Source organism: Danio rerio, chromosome 7 (assembly GCF_049306965.1).
Source record: "Danio rerio strain Tuebingen ecotype United States chromosome 7, GRCz12tu, whole genome shotgun sequence".
Lineage (NCBI taxonomy): Eukaryota > Metazoa > Chordata > Actinopteri > Cypriniformes > Danionidae > Danio > Danio rerio.
The window spans coordinates 41,718,449-41,744,781 of NC_133182.1; the positions used below are offsets into that span (position 1 = coordinate 41,718,449).

At 37.4% G+C, this 26,333-nt stretch overlaps 1 protein-coding gene across 1 annotated transcript in view; it reads right to left on the reverse strand.

Moving 5' to 3' along the window:
* The window catches only part of prkdc (protein kinase, DNA-activated, catalytic subunit), a 48,061-nt gene that overhangs the window by 21,144 nt on the left and 584 nt on the right, over positions 1-26,333 (reverse strand). Inside the window, exons 2-51 of the mRNA XM_009303401.4 lie at positions 25,317-25,393; positions 25,081-25,209; positions 24,884-24,958; positions 22,726-22,834; positions 22,524-22,636; positions 22,343-22,442; positions 22,196-22,251; positions 22,060-22,090; positions 21,815-21,972; positions 21,554-21,700; positions 21,022-21,186; positions 20,089-20,257; positions 19,952-20,001; positions 19,750-19,881; positions 17,596-17,745; positions 16,486-16,598; positions 16,233-16,392; positions 16,062-16,145; positions 15,833-15,952; positions 15,505-15,664; positions 14,951-15,057; positions 14,714-14,804; positions 14,444-14,607; positions 14,202-14,354; positions 13,472-13,579; positions 13,167-13,393; positions 12,963-13,057; positions 12,778-12,877; positions 12,323-12,456; positions 11,820-12,050; positions 10,589-10,818; positions 9,658-9,866; positions 9,261-9,393; positions 8,245-8,403; positions 7,906-8,109; positions 7,474-7,662; positions 7,266-7,370; positions 6,797-6,964; positions 6,572-6,699; positions 6,277-6,484; positions 6,012-6,190; positions 4,615-4,783; positions 4,399-4,464; positions 4,258-4,321; positions 2,658-2,806; positions 2,447-2,584; positions 2,252-2,371; positions 2,026-2,169; positions 1,416-1,567; positions 441-572 (exon numbers count right to left, since the gene is read on the reverse strand). Coding sequence (XP_009301676.1) covers positions 441-572; positions 1,416-1,567; positions 2,026-2,169; positions 2,252-2,371; positions 2,447-2,584; positions 2,658-2,806; positions 4,258-4,321; positions 4,399-4,464; positions 4,615-4,783; positions 6,012-6,190; positions 6,277-6,484; positions 6,572-6,699; positions 6,797-6,964; positions 7,266-7,370; positions 7,474-7,662; positions 7,906-8,109; positions 8,245-8,403; positions 9,261-9,393; positions 9,658-9,866; positions 10,589-10,818; positions 11,820-12,050; positions 12,323-12,456; positions 12,778-12,877; positions 12,963-13,057; positions 13,167-13,393; positions 13,472-13,579; positions 14,202-14,354; positions 14,444-14,607; positions 14,714-14,804; positions 14,951-15,057; positions 15,505-15,664; positions 15,833-15,952; positions 16,062-16,145; positions 16,233-16,392; positions 16,486-16,598; positions 17,596-17,745; positions 19,750-19,881; positions 19,952-20,001; positions 20,089-20,257; positions 21,022-21,186; positions 21,554-21,700; positions 21,815-21,972; positions 22,060-22,090; positions 22,196-22,251; positions 22,343-22,442; positions 22,524-22,636; positions 22,726-22,834; positions 24,884-24,958; positions 25,081-25,209; positions 25,317-25,393 — 6,754 coding nt within the window. The remainder of the gene's footprint in view (positions 1-440; positions 573-1,415; positions 1,568-2,025; positions 2,170-2,251; positions 2,372-2,446; positions 2,585-2,657; positions 2,807-4,257; positions 4,322-4,398; positions 4,465-4,614; positions 4,784-6,011; positions 6,191-6,276; positions 6,485-6,571; positions 6,700-6,796; positions 6,965-7,265; positions 7,371-7,473; positions 7,663-7,905; positions 8,110-8,244; positions 8,404-9,260; positions 9,394-9,657; positions 9,867-10,588; positions 10,819-11,819; positions 12,051-12,322; positions 12,457-12,777; positions 12,878-12,962; positions 13,058-13,166; positions 13,394-13,471; positions 13,580-14,201; positions 14,355-14,443; positions 14,608-14,713; positions 14,805-14,950; positions 15,058-15,504; positions 15,665-15,832; positions 15,953-16,061; positions 16,146-16,232; positions 16,393-16,485; positions 16,599-17,595; positions 17,746-19,749; positions 19,882-19,951; positions 20,002-20,088; positions 20,258-21,021; positions 21,187-21,553; positions 21,701-21,814; positions 21,973-22,059; positions 22,091-22,195; positions 22,252-22,342; positions 22,443-22,523; positions 22,637-22,725; positions 22,835-24,883; positions 24,959-25,080; positions 25,210-25,316; positions 25,394-26,333) is intronic.

Consider the following 26,333-nt stretch of genomic DNA (forward strand, 5'->3'; position numbering starts at 1 on the left):
ACATACAAATATAGCGAGGGCAGCAAAATATATAGTTTCAGATTTTCTTTCATCAATATCACAATGTAATCATTCGCAATTGTCACATCGCAGGATATTCAATGTTTAGTTTATTTATAATTTATCATTTGCATGTGTTTATAAGGCCAGTGATTGTATAATTAATTTAAAATGATTCAGACACAAGACAATGTACCATTCGTAACTTTAATAACGATTAATTTTATTAAATTATTTTTATTATTCAATTACTGTACCTGAAGACTAAAATCATCCCAATCAACATACAATCTAACTTTATAAAGGCTTTCCAAATAGAGATATTGAGTCATCTGGTGAAATTGTATTCATACCGCAATATATAGTGCGGATAAAAAATATACATTGCAATGTTCAATTTTTCCTATACTGTGCAGAGCTACAGCTGTTGAAAATTGTACCTGTCATGCTCGATGCCACACGCAGCATCATAAGGAGGAAGATTATTGGCCATTACAATGCCTAAAAGCTGTATTCCCACAGAGTTATCCTTGCTGTTGGGATCTGTTCCAGCAAACCGCTCGTATATCAAACTACAAGAAAAAAGATGACATCAAAATCAGGATTTTACAATTCATCCATCGCCTAGCATTATTAATATAAGTTCAAGCATGAAATCATGAAATTATTAATCCATTTTTTAAACCATTAAAAAAAATCTTTCCCAGTGATGGGTTGCAGCTGAAAGAGCATCCGCTGCATAAAACATATGCAGGTTAAGTTGGCAATTCATTCTGCTGTGATTAATAAAGGGACTAAGCTGAAAAGAAAATAAATTAATGAATAAAAAAATATTTCTCTAAAGGGATAGTTCACTCAAAAATTACAATTGTCTTTATTTTCTAATCCTCCCTTTGGTTCAACATTTTTGAGTTTCTTTCTTCTGTTGAACACAAAGGACATTTGACTTCTTACACAATTGACTTCCATAGAATTTCTTGTTGCTACTTATGATGGAAATGGTTGTTTTGTTTTACCAACACTCTTCAGAAGAAAGAAATTCATTAAAAGTTAATGGTGAAAGAAAGTTTACATTTTTGGGTGAACTATGCCTTTAATATTCTAAAACAAAGCCTTCCACATTTAGTCCTGCTGAGTTAAGCTCCAACACACCTACCTGGTATGTTTAAGACTAATAAAATCTTAACTAGCTGTCTCAGGTGTTTAATTTGCAGTTGGAGCCAAACTCTTCAGGACAGTGGCCCTCAAGAACTAGAGTCTAAACAACCCTGTTCAAAAAGCTAATAATATAATATTATCTGACTGCATAATAGCTCATAATCATATAGTATGTTCTTCAAGTCAACAGATAATGAAACAGAATAAAACAGACTTAATTGTCAAAAAAGCGTCTAAATAATTGTCTGCATTCTTACTCGTAGGGTATTGTGAGGCAGTCCTTCCAGCACTCGACAACTGTGCGTATAATCTCCAGATTGTGACGGAAAACAGCCCGTTTGCTGTGGAAGCAGTTCTTAAACAAAAACCCAAGAAGCCTGTTGACCAAAACTTCATCTCTTGTGTTACCCTAAACAGCGGGAAACATAAAGGCTAAATTTTAACCTTTAATCTTGAGATGCACTGACATGGAAATTTTAGCCGTTACTGAAAACTCTTTTTCTTGGAAGCCAATAACCAATATGTATGCTGATGAATAAATTGTTATAATAATTCCTCTGTGACCGATATATTGTATATATATATATATATATATATATATAGTGATATATACCGATATATATATAGTGCACATATTTTGTTTTAAAATCTGCGTGTAACATGTCATGTCCTGTTGAAGGCACCAATAAAAATCCTTATAAGCAGCAGAAAGCATTTGCAGTTGATCAATCATCATAAATAATCATCATGTTGTATAATTTTTATCAGACTGACAACTATAACTGACAACAATACCAACATGGTCATCAAGATATTAAGCATCACTAGTAAAAATGCCTTAATAAACCAGTGCACCTTCATACATACCTTTGGTGAAGCTACACTGGCCCATGAAAGGACTGTGACCACAATGTCCACCACCATAAAGTGAATGCCCTCTCCTCCATTGCTACTGGAAACCACCAGCTGCATCAGTGGGCCCAGCCAATGCTTGGCATATGGACGAAAAATCTAAACATAAAGAGGTCAAATAAATGCAATGCAGTATGCCATATGAATAAATCCACAAAAAAATTTGCAGCATTAGCAGTACCTCCTCAGTATTGATGATAAGTTTGGCGATGAAGAGTCTAATGTTGAGAGGAGTAGATGGATTGTCCAGCTTCCCCTGCAGGAACTTCATCCATGGAGGAAGATCACTAGGTCTCACACCCTAAAACAAAACAGTTAATATTAAGCAATGCTCCAACACAAAATGAGGCAAAGCTGAGGTCATGCTGAAACTGACCTCCTCTACTTTCGGGGTGATGTTGTTCCTTTGCATGTGGCGCAGCAGTGCCGTCATATTGGCCATACATTCATGCTGGTTCAGCTCATCCATCTCCAGCTCCACAGTCTCGTCCTGAGACAAAACCTCCTTGCGCTCCTGATCATACAAACAGTTTACTCATAAAAGTGTTCTAGATACTCTTAAGAGACTGTTTTCTCATATATCATACCCGCATCCTGCTGGAGCTGCTCACGCCTGAAGGATTCTGAGAGTTGTAGGAGAAGCTTTGAACCCCAGTGGAGAAGTCAAACTGACTCATCTCCTCACTGAGACTGCTGTCTGCCATGTAGGACTGGGAAGACAGATATACAGGTGCGTCTGAAAAAAAAAAACAATAAGAAAAATGGGTTTTAAAATAGCTATGCTATTACTTTCTTTTCGGCTTAGTGCCTTTACTAATCTGGAGGCGCCACAGCGGAATTAACCGCCAACTTATATAGCATATGTTTTAGGCAGCAGATGCCCTTCTAGCTGCAACCCATCACATTCACAAACATACACCACGGAGATTTAGCTTACCCTTATTTAGCTTAGCTTATAAGTATTTCTCTTTAAAAGAAAACACATGTAGTCAAAGGCTGCTAAACGTCTGTCTGAAAGGCACTATTGATCAACTATTATGAACTTGCTTGGTATTTTTCATTTTGTATTTTCATATTTTGTATTTTTTTTTCTTTGGAGTAGAAATGTGTATATTCCATACAAAGTATGAAGCTGATCAGTCAGTTCTTGTCAACGACTGATGACCAACTAAACTTCTCTGACCACATTTCAAGAACTGCTCGATCTTGCAGATTCGCACTCTTTAACATCAGAAAGGTCCGACCCTGTTCAAGCTCTTGTTCTCTCCAGACTGGACTATTGCAACTCTCTACTAGCCGGGCTTCCAACTAACTATCAAACCTCTCCAGCTGCTTCAGATTGCAGCAGCACGAGTGGTCTTTAATGAACCTAAAAGAGCACATGTCACTGCGCTACTCACCTGTTTGCACTGGCTGCCAGTTGCTGCTCGCATCAAATTCAAAGCTCTGATGTTTGCTTACAAAGCGACTTCTGGCTTTGCTCCTTATCTGCTCTGACTTCTGCAGATCTATGTGGTTCCATACCTAAGAGGGAAAAAATCCCTTTCCCGAACTCTCGCATTTAATCTGCCCAGTTGGTCAAATGAACTCCCTAACTGCATCAGAACGACAGAGTCACTCGCTGTCTTCAAGAAATGACTAAAAACTCGACTATTTAGTCTCCACTTTCCTTCCTAATCTGCAATTGCCTCTCTGGCTCCACCGCTAACTGTATTACAGAAAAAAAGAGAAGAAAAAAAAACTACTAATGTTCTGCGTCTTACACTTTACTTACCTGAAACTTGCCTATAGCACTTATTCATTGTTGCTCGTATAGTTGTGTAAATTGCTTCCTTGTCCTAATTTGTAAGTCGCTTGGGATAAAAGCGTCTGCTAAATGACTAAATGTAAATGTAAAAGAAATAACAAACTTGAGCGCAAAAAAGACATGGCCCTTACTTAATAGGCTCAGCCATTGTGTGCGTATTAGCCTCAGAGTACAAGCTTGAAACTTCAAACTAGCGCACAAACTTAAACATAACTTTGTTTAGTTGCAGCAGTTTTGTTCCGTGCAGAAACAAAGTGTTGAGAATACTTTAAGATCGATTAACTGTGACGAATTAAATCATGATTAATAAAATCGGTTAATCTTTGCATTTCTACTACATAGCAATAGTTATTAATAAGTTGGAGCCTCAGACAACTCACCTCCGTTTTCTCCACTCACTTCTTTCCTAATCATGACATACTTCTTTTTCCTCTCAATAGGGACCTGTTAACAAAATTAAAGACAATACTAAACAGCACAAGTACAAATTGATTATTTGATCATTTTAAAGCTATACTTACATCAATCTCTATAGGAAAGTTGTACACCCTTTGCGAATCAATAAGATTGTCAAATATGAACTGATTCTGCAAAACATCAAGCCACATATTAATTGTAAATATCAAAGAATGCAGAACAAACTAAATGTTATGAGTCAGCAATAAGACAGGGAAAAAATAAGCACTAAACTGTAAACCCTGCTTGTACAAAATCTTGTTGCATGCGCAGTAACAGACCTTGTCAGGTTTTTCAGTGAAAAGGAAGCCCTGGTAGAACTTGGTTTCGTTGAAGCTGCAGCTGATAAGGGCTATGGCACAGTTGTAAGCAGCGCAGTGAAACTGTCTCCTCAACTCCAGCAGTACCATCTCTCCTGTCATGTTCTCCGTGAAGGCCTCAAAACATGATCTGACACATAATTCATTATTAGGGCCAAATATTCAAATTAACATTATTTTACCATTATGGCATTTTAACAGCAAGTTTCAGAATGACTTTTCAAGACTTTATATTACTTAAAAACATTGATAAGGTGACAGTTCCCCCAAATTATTCTATTGTGCTTCATAAATAGAGGAGCTCATTGCTGCCCTGGTTTCACCTGATGCTGTTTCACCATACGAGGTCATGCCCCCCTTTCCCCAGCAACCAATGCAATCATACAGACTGATTATTGAAAAAAGCATACGATTCTACTGTATACAGTATGTAACCCTGTGTGCAGATGCATGTTCATTTCTTAGTCTCTCAGTTCCTCCAAACTGCTCTTTTGACTGTGGGACATGTCACATGTTAACTGGGTACTCTTACTGCCACACTTTTGTCAACCAGGCGCTAAGTGTGGCTTGCGTGAGCTAAGCTGCCAATAGAGTGCAAAAAGACTTTAATAGACCTTTTTAGTTTTGTCTGGACACATGTTTGGACTTAACATCTCTGAGCTTCCAGATAAAAGGGTGAATTTGTTGGTAACTTCTCGCCAACTTATTCAAACTCACCAGAACCCTGTCTTAAGAGTTCCACAGACTCAAGTTCGCCATCAACTGGCAGTACCAGTAGAAGAAGAAGAAGAAGAAGAAGAAGAAGAAGAAGAAGCAGTAGCAGAAGTAGAAGTTTATGTAGTATAACAGTGTGTTGGCTTTCTCAAGCCACCATAATAACCTTTTTGTGTACGCACAAGAGAATCTTGAGGAGTGCAGTATAATAGTGTCAAATGACTAATAATTGTACATTACTGTAACATGTTTTATTTGAAAAAATCTGAGCTGGTTTCAGTTCTTCATTGTATATAATACATATTTATTTAATTTATTTGTTAATTAAATCATGCTCTGTTTTTGCAATATGCATACAATTTTGAAATATTTTTAATTATCGGCTAATATCACAGTTATCAGTCTCCAAATCTAAAGAGTTATCAGTATTGGCCATAAATCCATATCAGTACATGCCTGTTTTTTCCATACACAAATAGAAATTTTCATTTTGATTTGATGGTGATTTTTATAATTAAGGGTGTTTAAAAAAGGAAGAACAGAGCAAAACAAGTGTTATTAAGTTTGCATTGAAAAACAGAATCATATAATGTGTGTAATATTCACACTTAAAGAGGAAAAAAGTGTCTTATCACTTTACATACTTGAGGAGGTTCTTGGAAAGCTCATTGCCTTCAGCGCAGCCGGTGCCACAGAAGGCCTGGTTGATGGCAGAGTTTTTAGAATAGACTTCCTCTTTAGGCAGACGAGAATACAACACCTCCAACAGCTTACAACAGCCAATCTTCATCATGATCTGACTCTCAAACACCGACTCAACAGACTGCAGGACAGATGAAACACAAGAAACATAGCAGTATTTCTAAATAAACAACAATTTTGAAGCTTCATTAAGCTCATGTCACGCACCTTGGTGAAGCGTGTCTGTAGAGTAGTCATGATATCAGCAATATTAGAGATAAAGAACTGAGAGAGAGCTTGAGGACTGCAGTGAGAGGCCAGCGGCAGCAGGACTCTGTCTATCAGACCCATGAGCATGAAGTTTGATGGAACTTCTTTGGCTTGAAATGATTGGTAGGTGGAGCTGAGGAGAAGAACTTGTTTTCCCAAATAAGACCTGACAACGGGAAAAAAAAAGTAAATTTGCACAAATTCTAAAAAGCTGTAAGCAGAGATACAAACACAGGAATTGTTTTGTACTTACTGATGAGCAATTTTTTGAAAGCAGGCCTGAAAAAGCTCCTCCATGATATGTTTTTTGTCCCGGCACAGAACTCGAGCCATAAGCTTCAATAACAAAGGACTCTGAGACAGTTGCAGGGCCTCTAAAAACTGAAGTTAGCAAAGTAATTGAATATTGACATAAATATGGAAATAAAACTATTTAAAAATAATAATAATAATATCTTCAGGTCCCCTTATATCTCACCTTGCGAATGCAATCCATGTAGTTGTTGCACTGTAGAGATCCACGTGGAAATTCATCTGACTGCATAGGGAAATGTGTAGCCACCAGTGACTCCAGAGCCCTCCTGAGCTCCTCTAAAGGCATGCTGGGCAATGCAGTGAAGAAAGGCAGCATGATAAGAGCCTGACTCTAAAATCAGAAAGAAAAAAAAGATCATGTATATTAGAAATAACCTAAATTTAGCTTTTGCTTTTAGCATATACAGTGGAGATCAGGTTTAGAGAACCACCTACAATTCCCCAAATATCAAGATCACTGCTTATTTTAAGCCCGAGTTTATGTTATACTAACCAGAGTTAGCTAGCCTTACGTATATTTCATGTGTTAAATACATTCTGAAGTACAGCATTAAACACTTCTATGCGACTCTGGACCACAAAACCAATCATAATAATCAATGTTTGGGGTTTATTAAACTGGAAAAGGATACCTTGAGATTTAATGGCATAGATACATCTGTGAGAAGAGCTGTGAAAGTGGTAAACACAGCATTGAATGCTGGGTGACTTGTATTGGAGCACACAGATGAATCGATCTGTAGGGAGGGAGAAACACTCCTGAAACATCTATAAACTGTATGTAAACACCTTAAAGTCTTCAATTTTTACACAAAAAAGGTATAGTTGAATATGCAGTACCTGGAGCACTTTGGCAAGCAATGACAGGACTGAGGTTTTGCTTTCTGGTGTTGCCGCAGGACCATCCCACCATGGCCTGAGCAAATCCCACCCCTTGAGCACTTGCTCAGCCAATTGTGAACCTTGGGACTTTCTGACAGAACGCTCACGAAAACTATGATCCAACATGCCGTTCAGCAAAACACTAACCTAAAAATAAAATGAACAGGAAAAAAAAAATCAATGCACTGGTCAAATGGTTCCGACTAGCACACAGAGGAGGACTAAGACCATGCTAGAAACTAGAAACCACTTCAGATAATGCTCACAATGAGTGCAGAACAACCAGAGTTTACTGTTTACTAAATCTGGCTCCATTTCCCAAAAGGTGCAGTGAGTCTATTTGCTTTTAATGTTTTTGTCAAATGTAGGGCAATCTAGTTTAATGCTCACCATGCTGGGGTTTTGGTTGGCTGAGGACAGCAGCAGCGGCACTGACCGATCCACACTGCGCAGTAACTCAGTATTGAGAGATGTTTGGAAGAGGCTGTAAAAGTACTCCCCATGAGAGAAGCTGAGGAAGTGAGGGTTCAGACTGCCAGAGAGAGGGACTGAGAGTGTGATGGTGTTCAGTAAAAGGCCAACCGTCTGTTCACTCTGAAGCGCGCAAAGGCAGATTTCATGATTTGAGCAATTTCAAAGAAAACAAGCATCCCATAATCTTCTATGTTCTTCTCATATTTTAAACTATAATTAGTGGTAATAATAATAATAATAATTCAAACCACTTGCCTGATCACCCAAACAAAACGATAATTGCACAAGTCTGTCAGCCAACTTTCTGCTGCCAACATCCATGGAGGGTAAAGACTTCCTGTCAGTTCCTGGAGCAATGCTTTTATACACACTAGTGAGAAGTTTGGAGCCCAAAGAGCAACCATAACTAGCATCCTACCAAAAGACAATAAACATCATAATCAAATTATTACAGGTAGAGTTCATCAAAATATTGTATTCTGCTGTTAATTTTTTCCCCCTCTGTTCCTCTAAGTAGTTTGCTAAAAAGGAATGACGCACAAAACAAAAGCCCCACCCCTGTATTTTCAATGTAATTACATTTGCAATTACATTGTATAATTAGCCATCCCCTGCACCTTAATCCCCTCTTAAACCTACCCATACCACCAAACCAAGATCACCAAAGACCTTAAGTTCAGATACACATCTAAAAAAAAAATCTTTAATCTTTTATTAAATTGCATCTTTAATAATCTACCACAGTTTGCGTTCATTGAACAGTAAGAATGATTAATTAACACATAAAAATCAGTCCCGTAAAGGTCATGTCTTGTCTTCAGTTTCAGGCTCAGGCGCGCTTGCACTCACACCACAAACATACTGCGCCAAAGAAAAAGTGAACCGCGCTTTGGCACACATCTTCCAACCGGGCGAGGGCCGGCCAAGTGAACCGTGCCAAGCCCAAGAGCAGTCACACTTTTCAAACGATCCGGGAAAGGGCCTGGGCACAGTTCGGATAGCATAGTGTGAGTGCGCCCTAAGTAGACTGTCTGCTTAATATCTGTTGATACTGCTACTTCAACAGACAATTACCTGACTATAAGAAACTTTGCAAGTGCATGTCAACTTACACTAACCCTAACCCCAACCTAACAGTCTACTTATAATCTAATTAGAATTAGTTGGCATGCAGATGTAACTTAAATTAAACAGACCATCAAAATAAAGTGACCAAATTTTTGGTTAAACTTTAATGAGAACAATTGGTAGACTGAACAGCATTTCAGTACCTGACTGTGCAAAACTGAGTTGAGCAGCCCAGACTGGTGAAGCTGCCTACAGGCTGAGAGTAACAGATTCATGCTAGCATGGCTGTTTCTGGTGTCTGTCTCATACAAATCAATAGCACACAGCTCCTCCACACTGTACAGAACAAGAAAGATTGTGAACACACAAAACAAATTAACAGGCACAAGCATATAATATACCAAATATAAAACAGTGTTATGTACAATATATCAAAACAACTATTCACACTTTACAGCCTTTCTACAAATGCATGTGGAGACAATTGAGCCGGAGTGGAATCAGGGAAAAAAAACAACATAGACCGTATTCACACTCTCGAGCACCACTAAATAACATTTAGGTTTCATTTACATATCTATATCAAAATAATTTACAGACCTTTGTTTTGTTATCCTCATCCGAATGCAGCTCTCCAGTTGTGTCCTGTAAGGTGCTGATGCCAAAGCTTTAAGCAAAGGAAAGCACACCTCCGGCAGGTGAGTCATCACCTCTAGATCCGCCATGTTGAATCCAATGGAGGAGGGCTCACATACTGCCAACACCACCAATGTGAAGAGGGAAGAGTTGAACACATCTTTCTCCATTAACTGAAGAGAAAGAAAAGAGAAGACATTTTTGGCTGTACAATATATCAATTTAGCGTTGTCATCTCAACGTGTGCATCCACAATAGTCACATAGCAGGATGTCGAATTTCAAGTTGGGATTATAGTTGGCCAGAAACCACAGATCAGAACACATATTCTGTAGAATTTAACCATTATAGAGTGAAAGTTTATCATCTGCATGCGTTTTTGAGGTCTGCAATCCTTTCAAGAATTAAAACCATTCAGACACAATAATATTATAACACTTGTAAACAAAGATTGGTTGTGTTAATTTATACAACAAAGACTTTAGTGTTATTTTACATCTGATTATTCAATTTCTTGAATACTGTTAGACTTCACAATAAACCAAAAAATGCTTTTATTTCATTTGTTTCATTGCTCTATTAAATTTATCTTCAGTTTGTTTATAATATTTTATGTAGATGCACTCAACAAAATGACCTACAAAATCACCCCAAATAATTATTCTTTCCAAAATGAGATTAAGTCAACTGGTGAAGTTGCAGTAATAATGCAAAACATTTTCCAGAATAACTAAATATCGATATATTAGTTTTTTCTTTTCCAATACTGTGCAGCATCCTTCTAACTTAGATTCTGACAGGTTCAAGAGCATTTGGCAGGTAGACTTTTAGAAAAAATATAATTGAGCCAATTTATTTTGTTGACTCTAATGAACTCAGGGTCCAAGAATCGTACCTTCCAGAGGTCCTGTGGGCATTTCTGCAGCACCATGGTGGAGAACTCCAGCATTCGGACAATGATGGAGCACTTGCTGTAGTTGTACTGCTCGGTCTCACGAGGGCTGAAGTGTGACTGACCTGCATTTCCCAATCTGAAGCAGGCCCTGGCAGCCTGAATGTCCTGCATGGACAGCTCTGTTAGGAAGAAATGTACAGCAGGCAAAAAGCTGGACTTCTCACAAGTGCCTGGATGATGAGAGAAAGAAGAGAATGAAAGCAGCGATTAGCACTAGTTCAGCGGAGGATTTATCTAGAACAGGGGTGTACAAACTCTGTCCTGGAGGGCCGGTCTCCTGCAAAGTTTAGTTTCAACCTAAATCAGAAACACCTGGGCTAGCTAATTAAGCTCTTACACTTGGCTTTCTAGAAACATCAATGCAGGTGTGTTGAGCTAGTGTTGGGCAAGTTGGAGCTAAAATCTGCTCTCCAGGACCGAGTTTGGACACCCCTGATCTAGGCTGTTTCTCAATTCCAAGAACGCAGGTAACGGACTTGCATTTGTGTGAAGACCGGTCTTGCCAGGTCACCTCGGAAGAATGAACATGGGAGAACGCCAGAACAGAGAACGCCTCGTGTGAGAAATGAGATGCGGTGTTCTTTCCTGGTTCTTCCTGATGGTCACAAGACCTTCACGCATTTTAATGGAAAATTATTTAAACATTACAGCATTCATACAAGGATTTATTGTTTTCCCCTGTTTCCCAATATATACTATGCATAAAGACTTTACAAATATACGTTGTACAATATAAATAAAACAGATTTTAATATGAATTTCAGCAAACAAACACCCTTAATGTGTTTATTCCTTTATTAAGATTTTCATGGTAATGTTTATATTCACCGTTTCATTTAGGGAAACTCCTAAGATCAATAAGTTATATCTCTGTACTTTAACAATAAACCTATATAAAATGCTGTGCTTCCAACCTCCAGTCGTAATGACTTCTGGGACTTTTAGAGCGAGTTCGGTGCTCAAGTCTGCATCGGTGCGTCCTCGATATCAAGAACACATCCGGGAAGTTTCATGTGTCCTCTGTTCTTGCAGTCTTGAGTATTGGAGCTGAACTTTGGCAGTTGAAAATGACGTTACACGAGAACACGGGGACACAAGATCACTGAAGAACGTATATTGAGAAACAGCCCTAGAGTATCTTGAGTTTAGACACTGTTATACATTCACCTACCCAGGATCCTCTGGAGTTGCAGACACCGCAGGTTTGTGAAGGTGTTGTAGCAGTCAAGAGCAGCCAGCAGCAGATCCATCCATTGTAAGGTGCCTCTGATGCTGAAGGGGGCTTCAATCTCTCTCAAGGTGGGCTGAGATAGTAAACCACCTCCCTCTAAACATGAAATGAGAAAACCTGGACCACGCTGCTTTAACTGCTCGTCCAGCCACATCGCAGGAGATGAATTACCTGACAACAGAAGCAACAATTCAGAAGCAAAAAATCTTGTTTGCTTTTTCCATAATAATCTTAGTGGCCTTTCTGTTTCTGAATGTAAATTATAGCAAATAAAGCAAATAACTGCACAAATACAGTTTTATTTATTTAATTCTGAGAAATCCACAATTTGTTGCAGTACGTCATTTCATGTCAGTTTTTTACATTTTATCAATTGTAATAGAAACAGTGAGATAGAAATAGAAAAAACTTGCTGCCTTGATTGTAAATATCCAGTTTGCTACCTGGCAGCAGAGGCACAAATTCAAAGAAAAGCTCCATGCTTTTGTGTCTGCATTCAGTCTGGGGTCTTCCACACTGGGTCAGCAGCCAAAGGACTACATTAGATAAACACACTGACTGATCTGCAGGAAAACCTCTGATGAAAGAGGAGAAAACACAGCTCTGTCAGCTCGCCACAAAACCACACAAATTCTTTTCATTACTCACAAGTAAAAAAAACAAAACAAATAAAAATAAATAAATAATTATATCAATAATATCCTTTATATTAAATACATAAATATTATTTCCCATAATATAACTTAAATATACATTTTCCCTAATATAACCTAAATGTATATATGTCTGCAATCAAGGAATTGTTGTGGGTTGGAAGATTAACAGTTACAAAAAAAGTTTATTTTTATTATTTTTAATAAAACTTAATTAAATTAAAAATATATATATGCATGTGCACCTGGGTATCCGTCTCTTGGAGTTTATATTTAGTGAGTCTGCCTTGTGTTTGATGATTCTCTTCAAATGATCCAGTGAACTACAACACTGCTGGACAGTTCCTGTATAAACAGAAGCCAAATATCATGTAAAGATCACGGTCATAACCATCTGAAAGGATATCTTGATAGTGGTCCAGTTTCTTACCCACAGACTTTTCATCAAAGTGGGCCAAAGCCAAACTCTCAACAAACACCACCAGCACCTCGAAGACAAACTGCTCAACCAAAGAGCTCTCTTCCCTGAGGAAAAACACATGAGATTTAAATTTGTTACCAACATCCACTCAAGACATATTTATTTAAATGTTGAGAAGCCCATAATGAGATCTCGTCCTCATCATACACAGACCTGAACTGCCTGTACATGCTGTTAAAGGCCAGCGCAGCTCCAAGCCTCTTGAAGACACTGGGGTGTAAAGCCAAGCTGTAGATACGCTTGAAGAGGGATTTCATGTTGGCCGGGCTCTTTTCCTGCTGTTTGGGGGTGGTCTGTTTGATAGACCATTTGACAAATTCCTGGATGCAGGTGCCACTGAAGTCTCTGAGGGTGCTGTCCAATGGATCCACAATCCCATCCTATGTAACAAAAAAGTACATCATTACGGCAAATGTTTCCACAGCAAACAAAAAGTGCAATTGCACATGCCTGCTTACCAGGATGGCCTCCAGCACTGCCACTGTGTCTTGGCTCTCAAACTTTCGATTGTTGGTGAACCAGTGGATAAGCTGCATCACCAGAGGCTCAAAGAGTTGCCGCGTCACCTAAAGAAACATTCAAATGACCGACTTCTTACTTACATTTCTATTAATGTTAGTATGTGCAACTTAAAGCAAACATTATTTCAAAAAACAAAACATAAACAACTTAATTATCACAAAAACACTGAGCTAAACAGTAAAGTGTTAGGTAATAAATCAATAATTTAAAATATTATATGCATTTCATTGTAAATTTAATTGTTTCTAAAACTGTTCAAGTTTCTTTCTTCTGTTGAACACAAAGGAATATATACAGAAGATTATTGAAAACCAATAAGCATTGACATCCATATTATAATAGTCAATGGTTTGTAATATTCTTCAAAATATCCTCTTTTGAATCTCAAAAATAGGCTTGGAGTTAAACAATGGAAGTTTTATTTGCATTCTTATGGTGAACTATACCTTTAATTATCACAACCTACACAAGCAGCTTTGTCATCTCTACAATAGGATATCTCCTGGTCTAAATATGCCTTTGATGTCAAAAGGATTCTATTTACAGAGGTTTAGTGTCGTGTGTAGGTACAATACAATGTCAAACCTGACCACTGTATCACATGAAACCAAATAGATTATACAAAAATTAAAATAAGACAGAAAAATGATAACTCTGTTAACAAACCTGGTCAACGTCACAAGCCAGGCGTAGAAGAACAGGAAAGACTTTTCGATGTAGGTTGTACATGGGTGGAGCAGACTTGTCATCTTCTGTCATCTGGGCTCCTTTACCCACCATATATATGACCAGACTGTGTAGAAGCTCACAGGCTGCAACCTACACATCCAAATAATTCATTTGAGGTTAATAAACAACATGATGAAGGAAAGAAATTTAGATTTGATAACTGTAAGGACTATGATTACTTTAGTCTGTCTATCACTGGAGGACAGTGCGAGCTCTGTGACCCGTGGCAAGAAAGAGTCCAGGTAGATCACAGGCTTCATGTCTTTAAAAGGCACAGCAAAACTCAGCCTCTTCTCACAATCCCACGCTACAAACCGCTTCATCATGTCCTCCGCAGAAACAGCTGTTGTTGGAGAAGAGAAAATAATTAAAGCCAAAAAAAGCACTGACTGTTTGTTTGAACAAATGTACACAATACAAGTATATAATAGAAGCAGAATGAAAATAACCTGTCACAAGGCTCCTGTTGAGCTGTCCTCCCAGGTGTCCGAGTAGACGTACCACCCTGCGTCTCACAGCAGCGATTGGAGACTCGTCTCCCTAACAGAGCCAACAGTAATGCACTCACAATATACTCAATAACCCCACCTCTACCTGGCTATCTACAAACCTCTGCTTAAAACTAAATATTGTATTATTTGTATCGCAAAAACAATTAGGCAGATGAAACAAATCAATGTTATTACCAGAGAAAAGCGCTTTGATTTCTTCAGGAGTCTCAACAACACTTGTCCATAACCTTTTGAACTTCCCGTTGACACAAATGTCACTTCCATATTGCTGTCATCTTTTTCTATTTTGATGATTTAAAACAAATAGATAAAATATCAGAATCAGCTACAGATCTTTAAAATTATCATTAAAACAGTAATAATTAGTAGAGCTGTACAATGAATTGATTTTTTATGTAATTGAAAATCAAACATAATTCTAAATTGCTAAACTTTTTGCCATGAAACTTGACCCTTCTAACATTAATGATTATATTAGCCCATTGTTGCCAACAAGTAAATATGAAAGCAACATTCATCATTATGACCGCAGCAAATGTTGTTTTGTTTCCATACTTTTTGGATATTTGTGATCTATATTTTTAAACAAAAACTTCTCAATCCACAAATGTGCAGCTCTAGCAGTAGAAATTGGTCATTTCATTGATAGTACAGTATTTAGAATAAATACTAAATATATAAATATATGTGTGTACGCATATACATTTTATGAGGAAGTTGCAACTGACCAGAGCTACTAGTGGTTTTGAGGTAGCCATCTAAATGTGGCAGTATGTCTGTATAATGTGGTTGCAGGATGGCAGCAGGGATAAAAGACGACCAGGACTCCAGAGCATCCAGTGCTGCTGTGGCCAGAGGAGCGTGACTCAAACCCAGCCGCAGTGCAGCCTGCAATCAAAGACATTCCCGCTACAATATAGTATCACATGTTCAGTTCATGTTTAATGTTTCTGAATTACTTACAGAATGCCATTTAGATTTACTGTTAATGAAAAAATGCTAATGTTGGCCCATCAAAACAAATGCCTATTTGTTTCCTCAGCCCCATATTCTAACCTGTAGAGCAGGGATGTATGCCTTGATGTCAAGAGCCACCATGCCAGGATGAAGCGAGAGGATGAACATCAGACAGGCAGCCAGGAGCTCGTCTTTATATTGCTTCATACGTACACAAACCTGAGGAAACAACAAAAAAAGTTTCACCTTCAAATGTTTCACATGCTGAATACAATATATATAGCTGCAATGTTTAAGCATCCAATACAGAAATAGTGTTAAACGTCACCTCTTTTCCAAACTTTGCAAGGAGTGAAAAACAGGCGTTCTCCATGGTTGAGCCACCAACTTGTTTAGGACATTGTTTTACGTCCTAAAAACAAGAAATACTGATTTCATCACAGGAGCTATCAACATACTTAAATGAATGAGTTTTTATTTCATGGAGGATGTGTATTACCTGAAAATACTGGGTTTTCTTGGCAATGCCCATAGAGAGGGAGAGGAGCTTATAAAAACCACTGACCAGAGGGAAACGTATCGACTGCAGGATGAGCTCGTGACACAGGGGGTGCATCCACTGAGCAAAATACTCAGGATTTCTTGAAGGCAACAACTCACTATAAAGAGAGTATTAATGCAAGTACGTTAAAGAGTTTCTTTTCTGCTGTGAACGACTCAGTGAAAAAGAGTTTTGACATCTGCAAATTCACCTGCAAAAGTCCACTAAGTTGATGAAGGCAATGAAGTCTTTGGGTTTGTTGGGCATCAGGTTTGCTGTTGGATCAGATGACAGCACAATCCCAGCACTTGCATCACTCTGTACCTGAGAATCAGAAATGATACATCACTAACTGGCCACAGTTTCCAACATTTGTTTATTATGCACAGCTGTAGTATATGGGTCAACAAAATATTTAGAACAAAAATAACTTGAGATTTAGGATCAAATAGAAGCCACTAAATACTAGACTCCACTATAATTCATAAGTATTGTTTAAGGCCTGCATTAGCGGCCACTATAGCATCAACTTCACTGTCATGTTCATCAAACCACTTTGTCACCAGTCTTGCTGTGTGCATTGGTGCATCATTGGCTGCACACTTTCCGTTAGAATAGTTCCGTATTCCTTGGCAGTGATGCACCAAACTAGCACAAGTATCTTCATCACTGATCCACCCCCATGCTTCACTCTGGGCATGCAACAGTATGGGTGGTACGCATCTTTGGAGCTTCTCCACACTGTAACTTTCTCGGATGTGGGAAAGTCAGGGAAGGTGGACTCATCAGAGAACAATACATGTTTCACATTGTCTACAGCCCAAGATTTTTGCTGCTGACATCATTGAAACCAATGTTTAGCATCGGCACGAGTGACCAAAGGTTTGGCTATAGCAGCCCGGCCACATATATTGCTCCCAACAACCAGTTTTAGTAGAAACAGAAGAGTTTAGGTGCACATTTAATTCTGCAATGAGTTGGGCAGCTATAGATTTATGTTTTTTGGATACAATTTGGGTTAGCACCAGGACAACCCTTTCAGCTTCCTTTTGCATCCACAATTACATTAAAATATGTCTTAAGAAAGCAAAAAGTATTTCTCTGTACAGTCTGATGCTGTCAAAATATACTGTGCAGCATTGGCAGTGGGGAGATGTAAATTAAATCTAAGCTTTCCAGGTTTATGATCATTTGCAGTGTTTACGACCTATAGAGTATAATATACTTGTGGGTAATTTAATAAATTTATTTAAAAAAATTATTCAATTCTATCTCTTTTTCTTTAAGCATTCACATTCAAGGCACAGCACTCCAACAGTACCTCATCCGCTGCACTGACTTTCTGCACTGAAAGATCAAGTTTCTCCACAATCTTCATGACTGACTGCACCAGTGCATCATATAAGTGTCGGTTTAAGTCTCTCAGGTTGTAGTTTTTGGCAGCTGGAGCTCCATCCACAAATCCTGTGTCCTAAACGTAAATTAAATCATTAAAAAAAACAGCCATTTAAGCTTTTTAAATAAAGAATGCATACAGTAAACAAACTTTGATTTAACTGACACACAAACCACAGATTATTAAAATAGTAACAAATTTAAATGCCCCATTTATGTTTTTTTAAGTTTCTAATTTTGTTTTGAAGGTCTCCTACAGTAGGTTTACACCACTGATCAATATAGAGTGCATGTTCACTATACAGATTAGTAGTTCACATATGATACCTCAAAAACACTTTACTCGATAGATCAAGCTGTTCAATATGAGGCTACATTACAAACAAGGGTGAGTTTTACTTAGTTTAGAAGGCATTCATAAGTAATTATTCTACATCAGCAGCTACAAAAGAATAATAGGCAAGTCCACCCCTTTCTGTTGAGCTGAACTTAATGGCCAATCGCAGATACTTAATCAGTCACTGCTGAAAATCCATCAGTGACTGAGTTCTGTGCTCTTGTGAATTATTTCATCGTAAGCAACAATGCAAAAACTTTATAGTTTAAGTAAGACATTCATTTGGTGATTAGGCTAATGATGGCATAAAATTTTCTTGTTGCAATTAATTGCTGAAGCTATTATTACAGTATACAGAATTATGGAGAGATTTTTTGTGTTAAGCAAAATAAACAAAATGTATTAAGGATCATTTATTTCAGGGTAAACAATACATTTAATAGAAATTTAAACAGTTACAGAATATTTCATTAATATTGAAGCTTGTACAGTAATTAGCCAAAAAACACAAGAAAATGTTCATGTGAACAAATAAGCTATAACAAAAAATCTCCAAGCATTTGGTACTGTTATGAACACCACAGTGAATATAATGTGAATATATCATAAAAAGCACTCAAAGTTTACATTATAAATAATTGCTGACTATATAAGTGCCCACAATATCAATGTTGTTCATTATCACAATATATTGAATTATTGAATGTCAGCACATGTCCATGTACTGACGATTACTTTTGATGCTGAAAACACAATAAAGTAAAATATCTGAGATAATGATATATTCTAAGGCCAGAACACACCAAGCCGATGATTGGCTTTTGGGTTTCATTAGTCCGGTTAGTTGGTTTGGTGTGTTCCACATGTCAGCTCTCGCCGTGTTAACATCGGATCATGTTAGCCCAATTCAGCACATTGAAATAGCATCATCGCCCTGACTGGTTATTCAGCAGCAAATCAGAACTCGAGTGTGACGTAGTGAAGAGATGTAGCAATATTTAAGTCAATTCAAGTGAAGCTACATTTCTCAGATATTTGCAAACATGTAATGTATTTTTTATTTAATGCCATCTCAGCAACCAAGGCTATTTTCATGGAAGGAACATTTTAATAATTAATATACAATTAAAAATGAACAAACAAATGAATACATAAATTAAATAAAAATTTAGTGTTAATACATGATAAAAATTCTAAAATTCACTTTGCTAAAAATGTCCTTAAGAGAGTTTATTTTATAAAAAAGCCTTCTTGAATCGATAAAAGCAGGACAGTCCAGTAAAATGTGTTTAGTGTCCAGTTTAAATGTGTATAGTAAGGGGAATTGTGAAGTGCAAACACTGAGTACGGTTTTTACCTTGGGTTATTCATGTATGTCCAATACGACATCTGGTAAAAACCACTTGATCAAATCTAGTCTTAAAATTCTGTGTAAGATTTCAGGTTGGATTTTATTTGCAAACAATATAAACTATTAGAGCATCAGAGATATTTGCACGGGCAAATCCCTCCGTGGTGAGAGACAATTACTGTAATAATAGTACTAAATGTTCCTTTGTTTATGCTTTGTGCGCATTGGAAGTTTCCATTTGCAGAATGACAAAACAAACTACTGAATCTCATGGTGCAAAAAGACATAACACCTAGCACAGACACAGAACATGGCTCTCGTTTCAGTTGGCTTTCATCCGTTCATTAGCAACTATATCATATATCTAAATAAACGAACATCTATTTTCTTACTTTGAGGTTTTCACAGTCCAGAAGCCCCTTGAAGAGCTCAAGGTAGTCCTTTGATGAAGGAACTTTCCATTTCCCAGAGCGCACCAGAGTAGAATCCTCTGATTGAGAAACCCCTGAAGAAACCCCTCGCTCCTGATGTGTAAATCAATATATTCAATATCAAACATGAATAACAATGGAAACTTTTAGCAAAACCACTTACATCTGACTGAAGAACCGGCTTGGAGCACACTCTGATCAGGCCCTGGTGAACTGTTGTTGCAGAAATGAAATTTGAGCATCGCAAAACTAATCTTGAATCAAATCAGACAACTCTATCCTCCTGTTCATACTCCTTACCCACGGAACTAGTGAAACTCCAGAGGACAGGACCCCGAACCGCCATTGCAACAAACACCTTGACAATGGAGCGGCAGGTGGCATGCTGCATTCTCTGGCTGTACTGAGGGAAACTGTCCATCTGGACCACAAGGAGACGCTCAAGTACAGGTGTGTACACTTCTGGGATCTGCAACCAATTACATAAAACACATTATAAGCTGTGAGCTGAAAACAAACTGAAGGTAAAAACAAGTAGCAGGCATAAATGAATGTTTATTTACATGGCAAAAACCACTTGGAATTCAATTTGTGGGCCTGAAAAATCACCTGTAATCACCTGTTGTTTTTTCCATTTGCACCAGACACTTTATAAATCAACACACCATGTTTCTGGGAAAATATTTACAAGCCACCTGTATAAAAACACTCTTTCTCTCAATACGCAACAGACATTTTCTCACTTCTACAAGGACTCAGTAACAATAAAAATAAATAAATAAAAACAAACTGAAAATCTAACCTAAACTAACTCATAGCATTTATATATTGCTATTCCCTGGTGAGTTGAAGTCCTGCTTTAATCCTAAAAGTATCTGGTAAATGAATAAAGCTAAAATGTAATGCTAAAGTGAAGTGCCCACTTTAATTTTTATTTTACAATTGAGCCGCTCAAAACCAAACCTACCAGGTGCAAAAATGCTGAAAGAGAAACCAGCATCATTTTAAAAGAATAGCTCAGCCAAAAATTAAACAACCCTCTTAAAATCAGAAACAAATTTTCTAATTAATTAATTATTTATTTTTTGAAAAGATGACGAATATAAAGGCTCTGTGCCTAATGCAGGGAACTAAAATCTTAGCAATAGCAACCAGGCAATGTTAAACCAATGTGATTTCAAGCAGAAGAAAAAGAACAAAGAAAAAAAGAGAACTAAATAAGATGCATCATACCCGGTCAAGGTGTACCAAAACACTCGCTATGGAGTCGAGGAAGCTTGGCAGCTGGTAGACGTTGTCATCATCCCGGTCAGACTCAGTCAAGTACATCTGCTTGCATCGCTGAATCAACTCTGTGTACATCAGATCTACATCCTGGGGGCACACCACCTTACACGGCTAACAAACAACACAAAACACTGTCAGAGAATCTTTGTCAAGTTTACCCTGTATCAGAAACAACTACAAAAGTGCTAATAAAAAACTAATAAGCAGCAATCAGCAATGTCCAAGATTGTATAAGGCATTTACTGAAATATTCAATGGAAAAACCCAGGAGTATTATTGGGGGTTTTAAAAAAGACAATTGAACTTTAATGATTTAAAATAAAATCATATTTAAATAACTGTCAATGAAGTCACTATATATAATTTTTTGCAAGATAAAAGGTTAAATGCTCAGTTAATAATTGCAGATTAAAAAACAACAAGTTCGCATTTTCTGAGAGCCTATAACATCTTTCTATTCCACCAAACAAACACAAACCGCAGCAAACAGGCCATATCCTCTGATAGCGATGGACAGCTCTTTATTAGTGGAGTCCATGGTCCTGATGATTGCACAAAACTTCTGCATGAAAAACTTCAGCTTGCTTTTATGAAGCTCTATGTTTTCTGCCACAAGTGTGGCCACCTTTACAATGAGACAAAACAAATGACAAAACAGTTACCGCACAAAATGAATCTCAAGAAATCAAAATCTAACATGAAAACATTTTTTACAATGAATAACCCACAAACAAAATACCTGTTTTAGGAAAGACTCCAGAGCGGTGTAACTGCTCTTTTTCAGCTCTGCATTTATGTGTCCACAATGTTTGGACATAACATCAAAGATTGAGATGTAATGATCCATGAGACAGCTGCCAAACTGGCTAGAGTGCTTCGCAAATAGTTTTAGGCCAGCTGTATCGAGTCAAAAATAGACAGAAAATTAAACAATACACGTCGATGATGGTGTAAAAATACAGGTTGATATCAAGTTGAACTCACCAAAGATGACTGCATATCGTTTTATATCAGTCTAGAAATGCAAGAAAACAACAAGAGTTTTTGAACAGAACATACAGTACGACTGAGCGGTACATCTGCAGGACTAAAGGGGAAAAAGCTATATTACAAACCCTACCTGTGGACTAATAGCCTTTAGGGCATAATCAAAGATTTCTTTCGATGCGGCTGGGTCTGTTAAAGCAAAATGGTCAACATATTTATCTTATTATACTACATTAAGGCTGCAGCTAGGCTTTGAATTTACACAAACACACACACTCACCTTCTTCCACTGATTTGGTGAAGTTCACCATCAGAGCGGCGATTCCTTTCAGACATCCGGCAACAACAGGAAGCTTCGGCTCCTTTGTAGTAGATGTCATCTGAAAACCATTGATTTAGCACTCTTTACTTCTAAACATACATAAAACAACTTGCTTCATATACAGATGGGAAGTTTTCACCTGTCCTTTCAGTTCACCCAGGTAGGCCTTGTAGAGTTTGTCAGAGTTGTTGACCATCTCGCTGGGGTGCACTTCACCCAGCACTCCAAGAAGTTCATAAATGCAACCCAGGACTGTTTGGAAGAAAGTTAATCGATGACTTTTTTGGTTACATTAATGATGATTATAATAATTCTCTTGTTTTTACAATATCTTCACTTGCCTGTATCAGGGATCTTATGCTTCTGACACAACTCTCCGTAAAATTTGTTGAACATATCTCCAATTCTGAGATTCTGTGTGATGCTGGAGTCTTTCGTGAGATACAGTATCTAGAGAGATGTTTTTTAGCTTTGTTAACAGTGCTTGTCTGCGATTATGAATAGAGCTCGGCGATATGACAATAATCTTATACGATAAAGATATATATCACGATACAGTGCCACTTCTGTAAATTCAATCAATTATTAGTTCATACTGTATACTGACCACATGTAAAGGATGATTTCTTTTATACATTTTAAGTATATACTCAGAGATGTACACATTTAAAACTTCAGGGCAAATGACTGATTAAAAATTTTGACATAAAATAATTAAAAAATAAAATAAGACACTTTTCAAAAAGTTATGATTAGAGGTCCAACATAAAAATAAAATGCTAAATATAGACATTGCACTTTAAAGACTGTTAAAATAAATAACTTTCTTACTGTGTTTTTACTAATGTTTCTGTCTGCATCCTTGTAGTGGCCTATAATACTGCTCTCATATATGTTATTAAAAAGTATTACTATACAATTTATTTTGTGACAGCGTAGAGCAGGGGTGGCCAACCCTGTTCCTGGAGAGCCACCTTCCTGCAGATTTCAGTTGCAACCCATATCAAACACACCTGCCTGTAATTATCATGTGGTGTTCAGGTCCTAATTAGGCCCCGTTTACACTAGTGCGTTTTAGTTTTAAAACGGCGTTGTAGAATGAAAACGATCCGCGTCCACACTCGCGTTTTACCCAGCGTTTCTGAACAGCTCTCCGTCCACACCAAAACGCTGAAAACGCACATCACGTGACCACACACACACTCTCGGGCAAACGCTCCAGCATTTCTACCCAGATTAAAGCTCTGCTTGTCGGACTGCTCATCAAGCATCTCCCGCTGGATCTAATCTCACTATATTTGCTAAACGTGATATTTCATTCATGTTGTTGTCTTTATCTAACGACATAGGCCAATTCCCTGACTTTGGTCATTGGAATCTATTAAGTTACTTGTTCACGGGTAACATGTTTTGGTTAAGCGCAAAGATAAGTTAATGATTAATCCAGGTACATTGACTGATCGCTTGCCTTTATTTCCTACAATGTATAAACTTATTGTATGTTATACTTTTATAATTATCGATTATTAAAACTGATATTCAGCAAAAGAGAGGGTGCGTTTCGTATTTTCACTGAAATTGAAAGGAGGCAGTTGTTATCGGCTCCGTATTGTTATAAATATCCAAACAGTGAAGATGACGCTCATATATGCAGCACAGCGCCTCAACATTTCTGCTGTCTGTTAAGTTGCTAATATTACAAAGAAAATAGGCAGTTTAAATCATGTTTACATTTTATTGTTGAGAAAGTGAAACAACGTAGCCAAGGTGATGTGAATGAAGTTATAAAGTACACTGTTCCCTTTGAAGATTTACCCGTGTCCTCGGTATGTTTTCCATATCAAACTGAGAAGGGGGAGACTGCAGCCTTGATCAAACTTGCGAAGTCTTAACTTACAAGAAGAGGATGCGAGACTGAACTGTGTGTGGGCTACTTAATATTGAGGAAAAGCCCCAATCAGATAGGCGAACGTTTGCAGCCCCGCCTCCGTTTTCAGATGTCTCCGTCTTTCCCCATCCACACTGAGACGGAGCAGCAGCGTTTTAGAATGAAAACGGCCTCTCCAGCGTTTTCAAAAAGCTCCGTTTTCGGCGCTCGAGAACTCCGGCATAGTGTGGACGGATGGCGTAACCGTAGCAAAACTTATACGTTTTCAAACTAAAACGCACTAGTGTAAACGGGGCCTTAATTGGTTCAGGTGTGTTTGATATAGGTAGCAACTGAAATCTGCAGGAAGGTGGCTCTCCAGGAACAGGGTTGGCCACCCCTGGCGTAGAGCATAATATGATACTACAGTATAGACTTTTTAATATATATTGCCATATTTCACAGCCCTAACTATCAATATATGTATAGAAATAACAGCATCAGCAGACATGCTTACAATTATCTGACTACCTTTTATTATGATATGTAGAGAACTATCCTGACATACCTCAGTTGGATAAACATCAAAGTCTCGAGTCAGATTCATACAATATATAAACAAAAGAACTCACTTTGATTAGAAGATCTAAAGCAGGATTTCTGCACTTTGCAGATTTGTCCTTTGTGTAAACGACAATGCACGTGTCCTATTCACGCAGAGAGAAACAAAAAAAAAAAATCAAGCAAATTAAACTAGTGCAACAAAGATGACATGTCAGTGCTGGCAGTCACATTAATTCACATTAATTAAACGATAGGATAAAGGTACCTTAAGCTCGACAGCATAGTTCTTTTCCCATCCTCGGACAGTGGCTGACATTCTCTGTAGAAATGCCCCTAAGAAATTCATAATCTCCACTCTCGTTTCCCGCAGAATCTCCACTCCTGTAGTCCCCAGCTGCAGAAAATCCATTTAAGCAATTTCATATTAATAAAATTAGATTGCAATCTGGTAAATCCTTCTGAAATAATATAAATGTCATTTATTAGTTAAATTCCTCCTACCTTTTCAGTAGACAGAGACCTGCGAAGAAAGCTAAGCAATCCCTCTTCCTTTGCAAAGAGCAAAGATGTCTGTAAAACTGAAAGTGACATGCATTAGAACAATTTTCAAAACACTTGTGCTTGTGCCTTATAGACACTATTAGACTCAACACTAAGCATGGGACAATAACCGTTTTCAAGGTATACCACGGTTTGGAAAAATCCAGGATTTAAAACCACCAAAAATGTCTTCTATACCATTCCTAAGGAATATGTAAGATTTCTTTTTTTAACGTTTTAGCTTCCTTTTTTATTTTTTTAGGACAACAGGCTCTTCAGCAGAAAAGATATCCAAAGATGCATTTTAAATTGTAGAGAAATCTGTGTTTTAGAAACTAATGAAGACAGCAGATGTCAATGACCCATTTGCATCCTTTAGCCTGACATGTTTACTGCTACAAAATCCTTTAAATGTTTCTCAAATTAAAGTATATTGTGTTCAAAGGAGAAAAAGTTAGTTTTTTTACACAGACATTTAAAAAGAGCAAATTTTAGAGCAGTAATCACAATAACGTGATGTTTTTATCCAAGATTGTCATACCGTCAGAATCTTATACTGGCCCATGCCTACTCAACAATTAACCAGTACAAGGATGCCAATTATTCTATTGTGCTTGCAAACATTTAAACACTTGTTAATTGAATAAAACCATTCCTTTTTAATATATTTATGAATAAACTTTTGTTAGTTTTGTTTCGTTATACAGCTGTTTGTGTATTCTTCATTTCACACTTTAATTTTTCCTTTTGAAGATTACTAAAATGTCACTGTTGTTGGACAGTACATATTTGTTTTTGTAGACACTTAGGCATTTTAAATATTCTTGGCATGTCTGACCAAGCCTAATTAACCTAAAATAACATTAAGAAGTTTACAAATCACTATCAGTCTATTAAGTGTGCAGTTGTAATTTAGTTTGAGATTACTTTATGCAAAATAGACAACGGAGTAATGTCAAGCATGTACTATTAAAAACC